The sequence below is a fragment of the Salmo trutta genome, chromosome 3, assembly GCF_901001165.1.
Source record: "Salmo trutta chromosome 3, fSalTru1.1, whole genome shotgun sequence".
NCBI lineage: Eukaryota > Metazoa > Chordata > Actinopteri > Salmoniformes > Salmonidae > Salmo > Salmo trutta.
The window spans coordinates 66,529,819-66,549,629 of NC_042959.1; the positions used below are offsets into that span (position 1 = coordinate 66,529,819).

General features: G+C 43.9%; 1 protein-coding gene across 2 annotated transcripts in view; it reads left to right on the top strand.

Moving 5' to 3' along the window:
* Positions 1 to 19,811, top strand: part of LOC115184763 (copine-4) — a 98,747-nt gene that overhangs the window by 34,195 nt on the left and 44,741 nt on the right. For both annotated transcript variants that reach the window (XM_029745446.1, XM_029745447.1), the window contains exons 3-5: positions 11,553 to 11,732; positions 13,100 to 13,171; positions 17,178 to 17,252. In XM_029745446.1, the coding sequence (XP_029601306.1) occupies positions 11,553 to 11,732; positions 13,100 to 13,171; positions 17,178 to 17,252 (327 nt within the window). The remainder of the gene's footprint in view (positions 1 to 11,552; positions 11,733 to 13,099; positions 13,172 to 17,177; positions 17,253 to 19,811) is intronic.

Consider the following 19,811-nt stretch of genomic DNA (forward strand, 5'->3'; position numbering starts at 1 on the left):
GGGCTTGGTTGGTTATTTTGTGTGGGTCACAGACCTATGTTGAGGAAGGGAGAGAAAGATGAGAGACGTGAGAGAATAATATGTCTTTGATTAGTGCGTCTTCTCCAGGGTGAGAGGTTGAGTGAAGCTTCTGGAACACACAGATCTTTTTCAGGCAGACGATCACACGAGGACACACCTCTCGCTCTCACCCTCCCTCTGCATCCTTTCCAGCCAGCGTTGGAGCCTGGTTGGTCCCGCTGGGTTTCAGGGAGATTCCTCTGGGACAGTCGCTTGACATTTTTGGGCCGTCTGAAGTGCTTGCTGTAAAATCAGGTCTCTCTCCTTCCTCATATCAATGTTGGCACCATGGCAACACAACAATGAGGCTGAAGTGTTAGCGAGGCAGAGACATTAAGCTTCACCACACCAGAAGTACTCAGAAAAAGTGTATTTTTAGAGAGCAGCCTTTTATTAACAGGCTTGTCTGAGAAAGGGCAAATGGTCTGAGCTACTGTATGTTTGTTGTTAACACGTGTGGTGGAATAACTTCTCTCAAATTAGACTCCTTTCTTTTCCCATAGCTGCTCCTTTCCTCTCTCCCTCTCTTCATCTTAGAGACCCTGCTCCTCTGCTCCTCTCCTCTCTCCCTCTCATCTTAGAGACCCTGCTCCTCCGCTCCTCTCCTCTCTCCCTCTCATCTTACAGACCCTGCTCCTCCTCTCCTCTCTCCCTCTCTTCATCTTAGAGACCCTGCTCGCCCTCCTCTCCTCTCTCCCTCTCTTCATCTTAGAGACCCTGCTCCTCCTCTCCTCTCTCCCTCTCTTCATCTTAGAGACCCTGCTCCCCCTCTCCTCTCCTCTCCTCTCCTCTCCTCTCCTCTCCTTTCTCCACTCTTCCTCTCTCTACTTTTCCACTCTTCCTGTCTCCTCTCTCCTCTCTCCTGTCTCCTCTCATCTCTCCTCTCATCTCTCCTCTCTCCTCTCCCCTCCTCTCCTCTCTCCCCTCCTCTCCTCTCTTCCTCTCCACTCGTCCTCCCTTCCTCTCTCCTCTCCTCTCCTCTCCTCTCCTCTCCTCTCCTCTCCTCTCCTCTCCTCTCCTCTCCTCTCCTCTCCTCTCCTCTCCTCTCCTCTCCTCTCCTCTCCTTTCTTCCTCTCTCTTCCTCTCTCCTCTCTTCCCCTCTCCTCTCTTACTCTCTCCTCTCCACTCCTCCTCTCTTTATCTCTTCCATCTCCTCTCCTCTCCTCTCCTCTCCTCTCCTCTCCTCTCCTCTCCTCTCCTCTCCTCTCCTCTCCTCTCCTCTCCTCTCCTCTCTCCACCCTTCCTCTCTCCACTCTTCCACTTTTCCTATCTCCTCTCCTCTCTCCTCTCTCCTCTCTTCCTCTCTTCCTCTCCTCATCTCTCTTCCTCTCTTCCTCTCCTCATCTCTCCTCTCATCTCGCCTCTCATCTCTCCTCTCTTCCTCTCTCCTCTCCACCTTTCCTGTTATCTAATCATGTTCAATCTCCTTTCCTCTCTTTTCCTTTGGTCTAGAGGGTGTAAGTAAAAAGATAGGAGTGCAATCTTTTTTAATGCTATGTTCATATACTTCTTCATTACTCTTCTGGCTTTCAACCCGGAGGCTTTGTCCTATTGGTCTCTTTTGTATCTTCTTCCTGACCTGCATAATGGACCTGTTGCTCCAAGGTTTGTTCCCTCCTCTGTGACTCAGCCATAGAGAATATAAATGCAACGGCCTTATAAACTGAGCACCATTAACTTAACCAAACACCTGGAGCAGAATCTGGAAGAAGGTGCACTGTGATCAACCAGATGTTCAACAGACTCACTAGATCTATGTTGGATGAAGTTCTGATAACAGGTGTACATCCTGGCACTGTGGAGTCAGGAGGGGATCTGGTAATGCCTATCTACTCTTTCTGTGCAATGTTGCATTCTGGGTAGGTGCCAGAGCTAGAGAATAAGGCAGATGTTGCTATGGTGACCAGGGAATCTGTCTGGAGCTACTAAATGGGCTGGTGATGTTTTCCACAACCTTTTCACCAGCCCGGTGAGAGAGAGAGAGAGAGAGCGAGAGAGCTCTCAGGGAGAGATGGAGTGCAAAAGTGGGCCCTTAAGAAAATGTGTTTATTTTGTTCAATTAGGTACATTACCATTTTCCCTTTGTTAAAAAAATAGTTTGTTTTCAAAGTCAGTGCAGTTGGACAGGTGTGGTCCGATTTCTAATACGTGGTACATTGGATCAAAGGGATTAATTGAAGGGTTATTCCATGTGAAATTGGGACAAAAATGTCCAACAACAAAAAAACATTTCCTTTCTATTGTTGGGGAGGATATAGAACACAGAGAGTGGCCTTTACTCTAGCCTTGTGCCACGTCAGACCTCTAGATTCCCCTCTATAGGAGACACATGGCTATTACAAGAGACTACCTCTACTCTGACACAAGCTGGCACATGAAAACGGCACAGGACAAAACAGATAAATGACAGACGGTGTCATGGTGTTGGTGTTGCCATTGTATTCCACCATCAGGGACCACATGATGAATCTTGAAAACAGAACAGAGCAAGTGGAGTCAATGTTAGCAGATATTATTTATAGTATTTTTTTTACCTTCATTTAACTAAGCAAGTCAGTTAACCTCTTACATCTAGATGTTCCGCTAGCGGAACGTCTGCTCCAATATCCAATGATGGGCGGGGCGCGAAATACAAACTCCTCTAAAATCCGAAAACTTCCACTTTTCAAACATATGACTATTTTACAGCTATTTAAAGACAAGACTCTCGTTAATCTAACCACACTGTCAAAAAGGCTTTACAGCGAAAGCAAAACATTAGATTATGTCAGCAGAGTACCCAGCCAGAAATAATCAGACACCCATTTTTCAAGCTAGCATATAATGTCACAAAAAACAAAACCACAGCTAAATGCAGCACTAACCTTTGATTATCTTCATCAGATGACACACCTAGGACATTATGTTATACAATACATGCATGTCTGTTCAATCAAGTTCATATTTATATCAAAAACCAGCTTTTTACATTAGCATGTGACGTTCAGAACTAGCATTCCCACCGAACACTTCCGGTGAATTTACTAAATTACTCACGATAAACGTTCACAAAAAGCATAACAATTATTTTAAGAATTATAGATACAGAACTCCTCTATGCACTCGATATGTCCGATTTTAAATTAGCTTTTCGGATGAAGCACATTTTGCAATATTCTAAGTACATAGCCCGGCATCACAGGGCTAGCTATTTAGACACCCAACCAGTTTAGCCTTCACCAAAATCACATTTCCTATAAGAAAAATGGTCTTACCTTTCCTGTTCTTCGTCAGAATGCACTCCCAGGACTTCTACTTCAATAACAAATGTTGGTTTGGTCCCAAATAATCCATCGTTATGTTCCATCAACGACGTTTTGTTCGTGCGTTCTAGACACTATCCCAATGGTAAATCACGGTCGCGCGCATGGCGCAGAATGTGACAAAAAAATTCTAAATATTCCATTACCGTACTTCGAAGCATGTCAACCGCTGTTTAAAACCAATTTTTATGCAATTTATCTCGTAGAAAAGCGATAATTTTCCGACCGGGAATCTGCATGTCTGTAAACTGAGGGAAAAACCGAAAGGCGGGGGCGGGGCAGGTCGCGAGCCTAAGCATTTCTCCACTGATAGCCCACTTAGCTTTTGCTCTCGTGTGCTTCAGCCAGGGCTTTGAATTACGTCATTCCTGTTTTTCCCGGGCTCTGAGAGCCCATTGGAGACGTGGGAAGTGTCACGTAAGAGCAGAGATCCTTTGTAATAGATAGAGAGAATCAACAAGGGCAAGAAATGTTCAGACAGGGTACTTCCTGAACAGAACCTTCTCAGGTTTTTGCCTGCCATAGGAGTTCTGTTATACTCACAGACACCATTCAAACAGTTTTAGAAACTTTGGAGTGTTTTCTATCCAAAGCTAATAATTATATGTATATTCTAGTTTCTGGGCAGGACTAATAATCAGATTAAATCGGGTACGTTTTTTTATCCAGCCGTGAAAATACTGCCCCCTAGTCATAAGAGGTTAACCTCTCTGGGACGCTTGCATCCCACCTACTCAACAGCCAGTTGAATCCCATGGCACGTTATGCCCCTGACTGCCTTGTTCAGGGGCAGAACAACAGATTTGTACCTTGTCAGCTCAGGGATTTGATCTTGCAACCTTTCGGTTTCTAGTCCAATGCTCGAACCACTAGGCTACGCTGCCGCCCCGGTATGAACACAGCATTGATCCCTTATGATATAAAACTGAAAGGGCAACACAATTGAGTGACACTTTTTTTGAAATGGTCATCACGAATCCAGTAAAATGCTGATTTCAGTTCAGTTTGACACCCAGAAACAGACTGATACCATCACAGCTACCATTTTGGACACATTAACCCAGATCAATATAAACTGAGTAGCACCAGAGGGATTCCTTGTCTGGGGGTTTCACAAAACAGACAAATTTGGTTGAGATTCAATTCAAGTGCATTTCTCCCTGAGTAGCAGCTTGCTCTCTGTCTGTTTTTCTACTATAGATCCTTCTATTGTTGTCTGTCTTAGTGCCTGTTAGGTCCTTCTATTGTTCTCTGTCTTTGTCACAATAATTTTCAATCCCAATGATGATAACTAAACAATCATTTAAGCTTTGACCAATTCCCAAGGTTTGTAAGACCCTGGGTTTAATATTAATTAGGCAAAGACTCAGATTCTGCAAAAGGTTCGTTGTTCTTTATTCACGAGGGCTCTGAAGTCAAAAATGCAAACACACACATCACACACACACACACACACACACACACACACACACACACACACACACACACACACACACACACACACACACACACACACACACACACACACACACACACACACACACACACACAGAGTTTATCACTTGTCTACCAGCCTGGCAGTTTCTAGCCGTTTCCCTCCTCCCTAGATTAGAGGGGCCTTGGAAAGGCCTTCTTTCCTGTTGTCAATTTTCAGAGTTACAACCAGGTCATGTGCAGTTCAATTGTCCTTTGTTTTCTCAACCATACATTTCTCACGCTTAACTTGTCTCACACATACATTATTGGATTATAGTCTTATAATTCTAATACATTTCACATAGTCTTATAATTCTAATACATTTCACACCGTTAAATACGTTTCAGGGTGGAATTCTTTAGTCATTACTTTAAACATATAAATTCCTTTATCAGTCTTACTGCCTGTTAGGTCCTTCTATTGTTCTCTGTCGTACTGCCTGTTAGGTGTGTTAGTCTGGCACTAGATCTCAATACTTCTACTTAACAGCCAGATTGCACTGCCAAGAAAGACCTCCCAGCAGCCAATTAAAGCCTGCCTGAAGCTAAATTGCTGAACCCAAAAAAATGCAACATTGAAATATCAATAGATATCATTATTTCTGCATTGTAATATATTGTGTCCCTCTCCCCTCAGAAAAACACTATCAGAATATACCAGTGGCAGTCGGTGCCATTTAAGATGAGGGAGGACAATATATATTTTTTATGAGCATAGCCTTATTTCTATTGTAGCATATTGGATTTTATTTTAACTAGGCAAGTCAGTTAAGAACAAATTCTTATTTTCAATGACAGCCCGGGAACAGTGGGTTAACTTCCTTGTCCAGGGGTAGAACAACAGATTTTTTACCTTGTCAGCTCGGGGATTTGATCTTGCACCCTTTCGGTTACTAGTCTAACACTCTAACCACTTAGCTACCTGCCGCCTGTCATTCATATTCCATTCACCTAGCTCAATGTAACAGCGATAGGTTTAGGCTACTACATGATACTCTAATTACCCCCATACCCATCATGAGGTTGCTACAACCAAGCCTATGAATTGAAGTTTTCAATGTAGGTGCAAAGGTCGCAAGAAATTTGAGTAATTGGATGACAGACAGAGACACATTTAACACCTCATTGCACACTCTTGCCTTCCTCTAGCTGATCTAGGGTGTAGTAAATAGTCCAACAGTTGCAAACAAGAGTTTCTTTTGGACAGATTCAGGTATGTTTATCCCATGTAATATCTTTTTTTCAACAGAATTAATATACCACTGATCAGACACAAACACATTTCACTTCCATATTTATTTAACCAGGCAAGTCAGTTAAGAACAAATTCTTATTTTCAATGACAGCCTAGGAACCGTGGGTTAACTGCCTTGTTCTGGGGAAGAACAACTGATTTTTTACCTTGTCAGCTCAGGATTTGATCTCGCAACCTTTCGGTTACTAGTCCAACACTCTAACCACTAGGCTACCTGCCGCCCCATAAACAAACAGCATGATCATGATCATTCCTTCTCACATCTACGCTCTCTCCTTCTCTCACCTTTTCCCTTTGCTTGTGAACTTCAGTGCACAACACATGAGCTGTCTGTGACTAGGCAAAAAAACCACTGCAAGCTAAACCTTCATATCATAACTGCTACACACAGCCTACATCGTTATCACCGATTTAGCTAATGTCAAGTCAACATAGCTAGTAGAAAACAAATGCATTAGTAAACCTGCTACAACCATGCTGTACAGTGTACAGTTAGCAAGCAGTTTAGCTGTCACACCGGCGAGCCCCAGTGGAAAGAAATTAATAAAACCAAAAGCTTACCTTGACTTGGAAGAGTTCCGGTATTGGATAGCCATAGCCAGCTAGGTAACATAGCATCCCTCTCTGTTTGAGCCGGGTGTTTGAGTAGGCTAAACTAGCTAGCTGCATTTGCTAGCTAAGTAAGTGAAAGTGAATGTTAAAAGAAATACAAAATATAGTTTACTCTCTCTCTCTTTCTCGCTCTCTCTCTCTCTTGCTTCTCCTTAATTTTTGAAGAAATACATTTATTCGTAACTGTTCAACTATTGTCTTTCTCTCTCTTTAAGTCAACTAATCAACACATTTTATGCACTGCAGTGCTAGCTAGCTTTAGCTTATGCTTTCAGTACTAGATTCATTTTCTGATCCTTTGATTGGGTGGACAACATGTCAGTTTATTTATTTATTTTTATTTTATTTCACCTTTATTTAACCAGGTAGGCCAGTTGAGAACAAGTTCTCATTTACAACTGCGACCTGGCCAAGATAAAGCAAAGCAGTGTGACAAAAACAACAACACAGAGTTACACATTAACAAACGTACAGTCAATAACACAGAATAAAATAAACATAGAAAAATCTATGAACAGTGTGTGCAAATGTAGAAGACTAGGGAGGTAGGCAATAAATAGGACATAGAGGTGAAATTACTTACAATTTAGCATTCATACTGGAGTGATAGATGTGCAGATGATGACGTGCAAGTAGAGATAATGGGGTGCAAAAAAGCAAGAGGGTAAGTAATAATACGGGGATGAGGTAGTTGGGTGTACTATTTACAGATTGGCTGTGTACAGGTACAGTGATCAGTAAGCTGCTCTGACATCTGATGCTTAAAGTTAGAGAGGGAGCTATAAGACTCCAGCTTCAGAGATTTTTGCAATTCGTTCCAGTCATTGGCAGCAGAGAACTGGAAGGAAAGGTGGCCAAAGGAAGTGTTGGCTTTGGGGATGACCAGTGTAATATACCTGCTGGAGCATGTGCTACGGGTGGGTGTTGCTATGGTGACCAGTGAGCTGAGATAAGGCGGGGCTTTACTTAGCAAAGACTTATAGATGACCTGGAGCCAGTGGGTTTGGCGATAGGTATGTAGTGAGGGCCAGCCAATGAGAGCATACAGGTCGCAGTCGTGGGTAGTATATGGGGCTTTGGTGATAAAACGGATGGCACTGTGATAGACTACATCCAGTTTTCTGAGTAGAGCCTTGGAGGCTATTTTGTAAATGACATCGCCGAAGTCAAGGATCGGTAGGGCAGTCAGTTTTACGAGGGAATGTTTGGCAGCATGAGTGAAGGAGGCTTTGTTGCAAAAAGGAAGCCGATTCTAGATTTCATTTTGGATTGGAGATGTTTGATGTGAGTCTGGAAGGAGAGTTTACAGTCTAACCAGACATCTAGGTATTTGTAGTTGTCCACATATTCTAAGTCAGAACCGTCCAGAGTAGTGATGCTGGTCGGGCGGGAGGGTGCGGGCATCAATTGTTTGAAGAGCATGCATTTAGTTTTGCTAGCATTTAAAGCAGTTGGAGGCCACGGAAGGAGTGTTGTATGGCATTGAAGCTCGTTTGGAGGTTTGTTAGCACAGTGTCCAAAGAAGGGCCAGATGTATACAGAATGGTGTCGTCTGCGTACAGGTGGATCAGAGAATCACCAGCAGCAAGAGCGACATCATTGATATATACAGAGAAAAGAGTCAGCCCAGGAATTGAACCCTGTGGTACCCCCATAGAGACTGCCAGAGGTCCGGACAACAGGCCCTCCGATTTGACACACTGAACTCTATCTGAGAAGTAGTTGGTGAACCAGGCGAGGCAGTCATTTGAGAAACCAAGGCTATTGAGTCTGCCGATAAGAATGCGGTGATTGACAGAGTCGAAAGCCTTGGCCAGGTTGATGAAGAAGGCTGCACAGTACTGTCTTTTATCGATGGCAGTTATGATATCGTTTAGGACCTTGAGCGTGGCTGAGATGCACCCATGACCAGCTCCGAAACCAGATTGCATAGTAGAGAAGGTACGGTGGGATTCGAAAGGTTCGGTTATCTGTTTATTAACTTGACTTTCTAAGAGTTGCTGCAGGGGGTGCTGAGATGTTGGTAGGGGTAGTCAGGTGGAAAGCATGGCCATCCATGGAAAAATGCTTATTGAAATTATCAATTATCGTTTTATCAGTGGTGACAGTGTTTCCTAGCCTCAGTGCAGTGGGCAGCTGGGAGGAGGTGCTCTTATTCTCCATAGACTTTACAGTGTCCCAAAACTTTTTGGAATTAGTGCTACAGGATGCAAATTTCTGTTTGACAGAGCTAGCCTTGGCTTTCCTAACTGACTGAGTATATTGGTCTCTGACTTTCTGAAAAGTTGCATATCGTGGGGGCTATTCGATGCTAATGCAGAACGCCACAGGATGTTTTTGTGCTGGTCAAGGGCAGTCAAGTCTGGGGTGAACCAAGGGCTATATCTGTTCTTAGTTCTACATTATTTGAATGGGGCATGCTTATTTAGGATGGAGAGGAATGCAGTTTTGAAGAGCAACCAGGCATCCAATACCCGGGCCAGGCCGATTAGAAAGGCCTTCTCGCTGAAGTGTTTTAGGGAGCGTTTAACAGTGATGAGCGGTGGTCGTTTGAACGCGGACCCATTACGCACGCAGGCAATGAGGTAGTGATCATTGAGATCCTAGTTGACGACAGCAGAGGTTTATTTAGAGGGCAAGTTGGTCAGGATGATATCTAAGAGGGTGCCCATGTTTACGGATTTAGGGTTGTACCTGATAGGTTCCTTGATAATTTGTGTGAGATTGAGGGCATCTAGCTTAGATTGTAGGACAGCCGGGGTGTTCAGCATGTCCTAGTTTAGGTCCCCTAATAGTACGAACTCTGAAGATAGATGGGGGGCAATCAAATCACATATGGTGTCCAGGGCACAGCTGGGGGCTGAGGGGGGTCTATAACAAGCAGCAACGGTGAGAGACGTGTACCTGGAAAGGTGGATTTTTAAAGTAGAAGCTCGAATTGTTTGGGCACAGACCTGGATAGTATGACATAACTCTGTAGGCTATCTCTGCAATTTATTGCAACTCTGCCCCTTTGGCAGTTCTATCTTGTCGGAAAATGTTATAGTTAGGGATGGAAATGTCAGTATTTTTGGTGGCCTTCCTAAGCCAGGATTCAGACACGGCTAGGACATCCGGGTTGGAGGAGTGTGCTAAAGCAGTGAGTAAAACAAACTTAGGGAGGAGGCTTCTAATGTTAACATGCATGAAACCAATGCTTTTACGGTTACGGAAGTCAACAAATGAGAGCGCCTGGGGAATGGGAGTGATGCTGGGGGCTGCAGGGCCTTGGTTAACCTCTACATCACCAGAGGACCAGAGTAGGATAAGAGTACGGCTAAAGGCTAAAAGAACTTGTCGTCTAGTGCGTTCGGAACAGAGAGTAAAAGGAGCAGGTTTCTGGGCGCAGAAGAATAGATTCAAGGCATAATGTACAGACAAGGGTATGGTAGGATGTGAGTACAGTGGAGCTAAGCCTTGGCATTGAGTGATGATGGGAGAGGTTTTGTCTCTAGAGGCACCATTTAAGCCAATTGCGGTCCCCGCATGTGTGTGGGGTGGAACATAATGGCCAGCTAAGGCATATTGAGCAGGGCTGGAGGCTCTACAGTGAAATAAGACAAAAATTACTTACCAAAACATCAATAGACAAGGCATATTGACATTAGGGAGAGGCATGCGTAGCCGAGTGATCATAGGGTCCAGTGAGTAGCTAGACGAGCTGGAGGCACAGCGATTCAGACAGCTAGCATGCCGGGGCTAGCAGCAGGCTAGTAGATGGGACTCAGGGGGACGTCGCAACGTGAGAGCCTGTTGAAACCCCCTCAGATTGTTACGTTGGCAGACCAGTCGTGATGGATCGGCGGGGCTCCGTGTTGGCAGCAAAAGGTCCAGGCCAATTGGCAAAAGAGGTTTTGAAGCCAGGAATCATCTGATGGATTCCTTCGGCTAGCCGGGAGATGGGCCTAGCTCGGGGCTAGCTCCCGGCTAACTGGTGCTTGCTTTGGGACAGAAACCCACTCGGATGGTTACGTCGGTAGACTAGTCGTGATGGATCGGTGGGGTTCCGTGTCGGCAGCAAATGGTCCAGGCCAATTGGCAAAAGAGGTAATTGAAGCCAGGAATTGCTTGATGGATCTCTTCGGCTAGCCGGGAGATGTGCAAGGTTCGAGGCTAGCTCCAGGCTAACTGGTGCTTGCTTCGGGACAGAGACGTTAGCCAGGAGTAGCCACTCGAGATAGCAGCTAGCTAGCTGAGATGATCCGGAGTAAAGGTTCAGAGCTTGCGGTAGGGATCCGGAGATGTGGTAGGGAAAAGCAGTCTGATATGCTCTGGGTAGATATCGCGCTGTGCAGGCTGGCAGGAGTTGACCGGGCTGAGGCTGGCAGTCCAAGTTAATGGTGATGACCGCTAGCAGTGGCTAACTGACTACTAGCTAGTAGCTAGTTAGCTGGCTAGCTTCAGAAGGGGGTTCCGGTTCTAAAGTGTAAAAAATAGCAGATCCATATCACGTTGGGTGAGGCGGGTTGCAGGAGAGTATGTTCAGTCCGTAGATGGAAAACGAGATTGAAAATGTTAAAAATATATACGAAGAAAAAAATGATATATAGAAGTGACAGGACAATCAAAACAATCAAAACGACATACACAAGTGACAAGACAATCAAAACATACATCCCACTGCTACGCCATCTTGGATTTTAGAGAGGGAGGGTGAGCAGTTAATTCTGCAAGAGCTCTAATAGGTTAAAGTGATAACGTTTTAGCTCGGAGCCTCCAATTGAATATACCCACTGGGCACACACTCATTCTCTCTCTCTCTCTCTCTCTCTCTCTCTCTCTCTCTCTCTCTCTCTCTCTCTCTGCAGGTTGACAGGACAGAGGTTATCCGTAGCTCTATAAGCCCCACCTTTTCTAAAGTCTTCACCGTGGACTTCTACTTTGAGGAGGTACAGCGGCTACGTTACGAGCTCTATGACATCAGCAGCAATCACAACGGCATCAAGGAGGCTGACTTTCTGGGGGCCATGGAGTGCACACTGGGACAGGTGTGTTCTCACGGCAACGCCACACAAGCTCCGACACGCTATCTCTGACATAATGCTAAGTGCTAATGCTGGACCGAGCTGAACTTAGAGACCATTAAAAGTAGTTAGCAGAGGCTTTTTAGTAGACCCAGTGAGACTGTTTACTCAAGAAAGACAACACCTCCCTCTCACCCTCCCTCTCTGCACGGGTCATTTCCTGTAACGTAAAAAACAAGCGAGTTAAGTGGTTTAGTGGCAGTTGGTCGGGCAGTGTAGCGTGTTTTTATATCAACTCTTTTCACTGGCAAAAGGGAGCTCTCTATCTCTGTAATGTTCGCATATAGTCAGCGTCCAGTAAAATGACATGCCTCATGCAAATAATGATAAGGCACGTAATGAAATAATCCCCCAGACTTTCATTAAGAGTGTTTTGCTACATGCAGCTGTCGGCTGAAACAGTTGGCGTCCGGTACGCCAGCGGGCCTGGAATGTTTGAGCCTTCTGAGCCTCTCTCTGGTATTATTGTGTGTCTATGCCAACAGCAAATGATTCTTCCCCACCACTGCTGACACATGGTTCATAGGCCCTGCTATCTTCATCTAGTTGTACTGAGGAATTCTCCAGAAAATCATTTCATGTGTTATGAATTCCAATATTTAGTTTGAGTTTGATCCAAGTTTCAAAGTATCACTCTCTGTCTCCCTCTCTCCCCCTTCTCTCTCTCTCTCTCTCTCGCTCTCTCTCTCTCTCTCTCTCTCTCTCTCTCTCTCTCTCTCTCTCTCTCTCTCTCTCTGTCTTTTCCCTCTAACTCCTGGGAGATCTTCATATGGATGAGCTGTTCATTTTGTTCCACTCTGTTGTGTCTACAAGGAGACGGTGGGACTGTGGGTACATCTCAATGCAAATAAGAGGCATAATTTAGAAGCACCTTATATTGTGAACAGGATTCACCAAGGGGTTGTACTGTATTTCTACAGTTTTACTTCATATTTTATTCTCAGAATCATCCAATAGGCCTACTGTACCATGCAACCATTCCAGCATTGACAATTTACTGAGAGGGCTTTGAACCTTTACAAAGACTCTCATATTGCATCTTAATTGCATAATGTGAAAAGCCTCACAGCATCCAATTATTTTATGGCATCTTTCCAGCATATTTTTACGGCAAAACTTCTCTTCAGAACTCCCCAACCTCACCCTATACAACCACACTCTCTTTTACTTCAGACATTTGTGCAAAACTCTTCATTTTTTTCTTTCTTTATTTTTTACTGTGCCGGTGATTCCCTCGTCCCAGTCTTCCCCTCTGGTTCTCCTGAGTTGCTGTGTTGTTGATGTGAGGCATCGAGTCAGGGGAGTCTCACCTCTTATCTCTCTCCAAACAGATTGTGTCCCAGAGGAAGCTCACCAAACCACTGCTCAAACAGGGCAGCACAGTGAGCAAGTCCTTCATCATGGTAAGGCCCCTCTCTGTCACTTAGCTCCGTCTCTCTCTAGCGTTCTCTCTCTCCCTCTCTCTCTAGCTTTCTCTCTCTCTAGCTTTCTGTCTGTCTGTCTGTCTGTCTGTCTGTCTGTCTGTCTGTCTGTCTGTCTGTCTGTCTGTCTGTCTGTCTGTCTGTCTGTCTGTCTGTCTGTCTGTCTGTCTGTCTGTCTGTCTGTCTGTCTGTCTGTCTAAAGCACAGCAAAGGTAACTGGACTTAATGACTATCGTCCCATAGCACTCACCTCTGTCATCACGAAGTGCTTTGAGAGACTAGTCAAGGATCATATCACCTCTACCTTACCTACCACCCTACAGCCACTTCAATTTGCTTACCGCCCCAATAGATCCACAGACGATGCAATCGCCATCACTCTGCACACTGCCCTATCCAATCTGGACAAGAGGAATACCTATGTAAGAATGCTGTTTATTGACTATAGCTCAGCATTCAACACCATAGTACCCTTCAAGCTCGTCATTAAGCTTGAGGCCCTGGGTCTGAACCCTGTCCTGTGCAACTGGGTCCTGGACCTCCTGACAGGCCGCCCCCAAGTGGTGAAGGTAGGAAACGTCACCTCCACTCCGCTGATCCTCAACACTGGGGCCCCACAAGGGTGCGTGCTCAGCTCCCTTCTGTACTCCCTGTTCACCCATGACTGCGTGGCCAAGCACGCATCCAACTCAATCATCAAGTTTGTAGACAACACTAGTAGGCTTAATTAGACAACCTACAGGGAGGAGGTGTGGACTATAGGAGCGTGGTGTCAGGAAAACAACCTCTCACTCAACGTCAACAAAACAAAGGAGATGATCATGGACTTCAGGAAACAGCAGAGGGAGCACCCCCCTATCTACATCGACGGGACCGCAATGGAGAAAGTGGAAAGCTTCAAGTTCCTTGGCGTACACATCATTGACAAACTGAAATGGACCACCCACACAGACAGTGTGGTGAAGAAGGCGCAACAGAGCCTCTTGAACCTCAGGAGGCTAAAGAAATGTGTCTTGTCACCTAAAAACCCTCACAAACTTTTACAGGTGCATAATTGAAAGCATCCAGTCGGGCTGTATCAACGCTTGGTATGGCAACTGCACCACCCGCAACCTCAAGGCTCTCCAGAGGGTGGTGCGGTCTGCCCAAAGCATTACTGGGGGCAAACTACCCGCCCTCCAGGACACTTACGGCACCCGATGTCACAGGAAGGCCAAAAAGATAATCAAGGACATCAACCACCCGAGCCACTGCCTGTTCACCCCGCTATCATCCAGAAGGCGAGGTCAGTACAGGTGCATCAAAGCTGGGACCGAGAGACTGAAAAACAGCTTCTATCTCAAGGCCATCAGACTGTTAAACAGCCATCACTAGGACATTAGAGGCTGCTGCATATAGTTATAGACTAGAAATCACTGGCCACTTTAAGGAATGGAACACTCATAATGTTTACATTATCTGGCATTACTCATTTCATATGTATATACTGTATTCTATACTATTCTACGGTATCTTAGTCCCTTAATAAGATTTACATATCTTCCATTACTCATCTCATATATATATATATATATATATATACTGTATTCTATACTATTCTACGGTATCTCGTTCACTTAATAATGTTTACATATCTGGCATTACTCATCTCATATGTATATGCTGTTTTCTATACTATTCTACTGTATCTTAGTCCGTTCCGCTCTGACATCGCTCATTCATATGCATATAGTCTTAATTCATTCCATTTGTGTGTATTGGGTATATGTTGTGTAATTTGTTATATATTACTTGTTAGATATTACTGCACTATCGGAGCTAGAAGCACAAGCACTTCGCTACACCCGTAATAACATCTGCTAATCAGGTGTATGTGACCAATACAATTTGATTTGATTTGATTTGATTTGAGCAGCCAACCACCGAATCCACAGTCAAAAGTGACCAGGCAAACGTTAACTCAGATACAGGAGTTATTTGTTTACACTTTCTGAGTTTGGTGTAGAGCAGCATCTGAACTTAACAAATAGATATGCATGCATGTGTCTGTTTGAAATGAACATACATATTGTTTTGTTTCTGAAGCACAATGCCTGTTTGCTTATGCATGGAAAATAAACTCTTTCAAAAAAGGCATCAAGGCATTCTCAATAGTGTAAATCATATTTTATTGGGCCACACGCACGCACGCAGGCACGCACGCACGCACACACACACACACACAATAGTACTATATAAAGAGAGAACTAAATAGAGAGGTATCTCAAGGTCATTATGAAAAATGAGCTCCCAGCAGAAAGAAACTAACATCAATACTAAACTAGTATCAATAGGACTTATATTAGACCAGATGAGGAGTGGTTGCACAGTATTTCATATCTGAACAGTTGACAAATAAATATGAATCCGGAGGCAGATTCCGAACAATACAAGCCATTTATGAACTCAAAGTATGAAAGACAATATGCCTATCAGGCGTTTCACTACAACGATTACAAGTTCACTATTTCATTCATAAACATACTTTTTTCTGGTTTCTGGTTTTAACCAGGGTGTGTGTGAATATTAGAACCAGGGTGTGTGTGAATATTAGAACCAGGTGTGTGTGAATATTAGAACCAGGGTGTGTGTGAATATTAGAACCAGGGTGTGTGTGAATATTAGAACCAGGTGTGTGTGAATATTAGAACCAGGTGTGTGTGAATATTAGAACCAGGGTGTGTGTGAATATTAGAACCAGGTGTGTGTGAATATTAGAACCAGGTGTGTGTGAATATTAGAACCAGGGTGTGTGTGAATATTAGAACCAGGTGTGTGTGAATATTAGAACCAGGGTGTGTGTGAATATTAGAACCAGGTGTGTGTGAATATTAGAACCAGGTGTGTGTGAATATTAGAACCAGGTGTGTGTGAATATTAGAACCAGGGTGTGTGTGAATATTAGAACCAGGTGTGTGTGAATATTATAACCAGGGTGTGTGTGAATATTAGAACCAGGGTGTGTGTGAATATTAGAACCAGGGTGTGTGTGAATATTAGAACCAGGTGTGTGTGAATATTATAACCAGGGTGTGTGTGAATATTAGAACCAGGTGTGTTTGAATATTAGAACCTGGGTGTGTGTGAATATTAGAACCAGGTGTGTGTGAATATTAGAACCAGGGTGTGTGTGAATATTAGAACCAGGGTGTGTGTGAATATTAGAACCAGGGTGTGTGTGAATATTAGAACCAGGGTGTGTGTGTGAATATTAGAGCCAGGGTGCGTGTGAATATTAGAACCAGGGTGTGTGTGTGAATATTAGAACCAGGGTGCGTGTGAATATTAGAACCAGGGTGTGTGTGAATATTATAACCAGGGTGTGTGTGAATATTAGAACCAGGGTGTGTGTGAATATTAGAACCAGGGTTTGTGTGAATATTAGAACCAGGTGTGTGTGAATATTATAACCAGGTGTGTGTGAATATTATAACCAGGGTGTGTGTGAATATTAGAACCAGGGTGTGTGTGAATATTAGAACCAGGGTGTGTGTGAATATTAGAACCAGGGTGTGTGTGAATATTAGAACCAGGTGTGTGTGAATATTATAACCAGGGTGTGTGTGAATATTAGAACCAGGGTGTGTGTGAATATTAGAACCAGGGTGTGTGTGAATATTAGAACCAGGTGTGTGTGAATATTAGAACCAGGTGTGTGTGAATATTAGAACCAGGTGTGTGTGAATATTAGAACCAGGGTGTGTGTGAATATTAGAACCAGGTGTGTGTGAATATTAGAACCAGGCGTGTGTGAATATTAGAACAAGGTGTGTGTGAATATTAGAACCAGGTGTGTGTGAATATTAGAACAAGGTGTGTGTGAATATTAGAACAAGGTGTGTGTGAATATTAGAACAAGGTGTGTGTGAATATTAGAACCAGGTGTATGTGAATATTAGAACCAGGTGTGTGTGAATATTAGAACCAGGTGTGTGTTATGTACCTGCAGGTCACCGCCGAGGAGCTGACAGGGAATGATGACTATGTGGAACTTTCTTTCAGTGCCAGGAAACTTGATGACAAGGTAAGTTTGCAACGCTGCAGAAAATGTTTATTTTGTGCTCGTTAATTTATCGTGAATGCATTACATTATTGTATATCCTCTAATTAACCATGGCATCAACTGGTCTCAGAACAGTGATTATACACAGAGCTATGCTTCAAGGGGAAAATCCCACCAGAGGAATAATTACAACAGAAACACATTAGATACAGAGAACCTATCCCTCCTCAATGAGGATCTATGATCCATCCAACTCCCCATCTCTGTCTCTCCTGCTGTGTTTGTGGTTCTGGCTCACACACACACACAACACACACACACACAACACACAGATGTGAGATGGGGAAATAAGAAAGGAGAGAGAGAGAGCAGAGGTGTGTGTGGTGTATTTGTGGTTAAGTCCAAGAGATGTTTTTAAGTCCCCTGGTGTCTTTCTCAGCCCCAGTGTGTCTCTAATCACAGTCTAATTTAAATGAGTTAATCTCCACTAAATGGAAGATGTTGTGTGTGTGTGTGTGTGTGTGTGTGTGTGTGTGTGTGTGTCTGCCTTCAACTGAAATAAGTTTTCCCTCACCACAGGTGCTAAAGTACATTATTCCAGCACTAAAATGCAAATAACCATTGCATCTGCAGGGAGAAATGCAATCAATCAAAGCGATTTGCTCTTAACTTTCCTATCACTATCCTATCAGTAAGAATTGTGTTTATAAATGATTGATTTCGTGTTTTTGGAACTGCAGATTTATTCTGATCATCAGGTCTTTTGAGGGAATTTTTCTCCTGGAGCATCCAGTCAGGTTGATTGTAGTACTAGGATCACACATCAGGTTGCATAACCAGACCAGGGTATATCATGACCATTGCTGGCCCCAATTCAAATCAAATCAAATCGAAGTTTATTTGTCACTTGTGCCGAATACAACCTTACAGTGAAATGCTTACTTACAAGCCCTAACCAACAGTGCAATTTTTAAGTAATAGGTATTAGGTAAACAATAGATAAGTAAAGAAATAAAAAAACAGTAAAATGACAGTAAAAATAACAGTAGCGAGGCTGTATACAGGAGTACCGGTACAGAGCCAATGTGCGGGGGCACCGGTTAGTCAGGCTAATTAAGGTAATATGTACATGAAGGTATAGTTAAAGTGACTATGCATAAATGATAAACAGAGAGTAGCAGCAGCATAAAAGAGGGAGTTGGGGGGACGGGGGGATGACACACAATGCAAATAGTCCGGGTAGCCATTTGATTACCTGTTCAAGAGTCTAATGGCTTGGGGGTGAAAGCTGTTTAGAAGCCTCTTGGACCAAGACTTGGCACTCTGGTACCGCTTGCCATGCGGTAGCAGAGAGAACAGTCTATGACTAGGGTGGCTGGGGTCTTTCGACAATTTTTAGTGACTTCTTCTGACACCGCCTGGTATAGAGGTCCTGGATGGCTGGCAGCTTAGCCCCAGTGATGTACATTTACATTTTTACATTTACGCCATTTAGCAGACGCTCTTATCCAGAGCGACTTACAAATTGGTGCATTCACCTTATTGATAAAGTCAGTGACTGATGTGGTGTACTCCTCAATGCCATCGGAAGAATCCTGGAACATATTCCAGTCTGTGCTAGTTAAACAGTCCTGTAGCTTAGCATCTGCTTCATCTGACCGCTTTTTTAATAGACCGAGTCACTGGTGCTTCCTGCTTTAATTTTAGCTTGTAAGCGGGAATCAGTAGGATAGAATTATGGTCAAATTTGCCAAAGGAGAGCGAGGGAGAGCTTTGTACGCGTCTGTGTGTGCAGTAAAGGTAATCTAGAATTGTTTGCCCCTCTGGTTGACATTTAACATGCTGATAGAAATGAGGTAAAACGGATTTAAGTTTCCCTGCATTAAAGTCCCCGGCCACTAGAAGCGCCGCCTCTGGGTGACCAGTTTCCTGTTTGCTTATTACCTTATACAGCTGACTGAGTGCTGTCTTAGTGCCCGTATCTGTTTGTGGTGGTAAATAAACAGCCACTTAAAATATAGATGAACAATATCATGAGATACTCCACTTCAGGTGAGCAAAATTTAGAGACTTCCTTAGATTTCGTGCACCAGCTGTTGTTTACTACTATACACAGACCACCCTCGTCTTCGGAGTGTGCTGTTCTATCTAGCCGGTGCAGCGTATATCCCACCAGCTGAATATTATCCATGTCGTCATTCAGCCACGATTTGGTGAAACATAAGATGTTACAGTTTTTGATGTCCTGTTGGTAGGATATTCGTGATCGTACCTCGTCTAATTTATTGTTCAATGATTGTACGTTGGCAAGTAATGCTGATGGTAAGGGCAGATTTCCCACTCGGCGTTGGCGGATCCTTACAAGGCACCCCGCCCTGTGTCCTCTATACCTGCGTCTCTTTCTCTTTCCAATGACGGGGATTTTGGCCTTGTCGGGTGTCTGAAGTACATCCTGTGCGTCCTGCTCGTTGAAGAAAAAATCTTTGTCTAATCCGAGGTGAGCGAACGCTGTCCTGATACCCAGAAGCTCTTTTTTTGCTGTAAGACACGGTGGCAGAATCATGATGTACAAAATAAGTT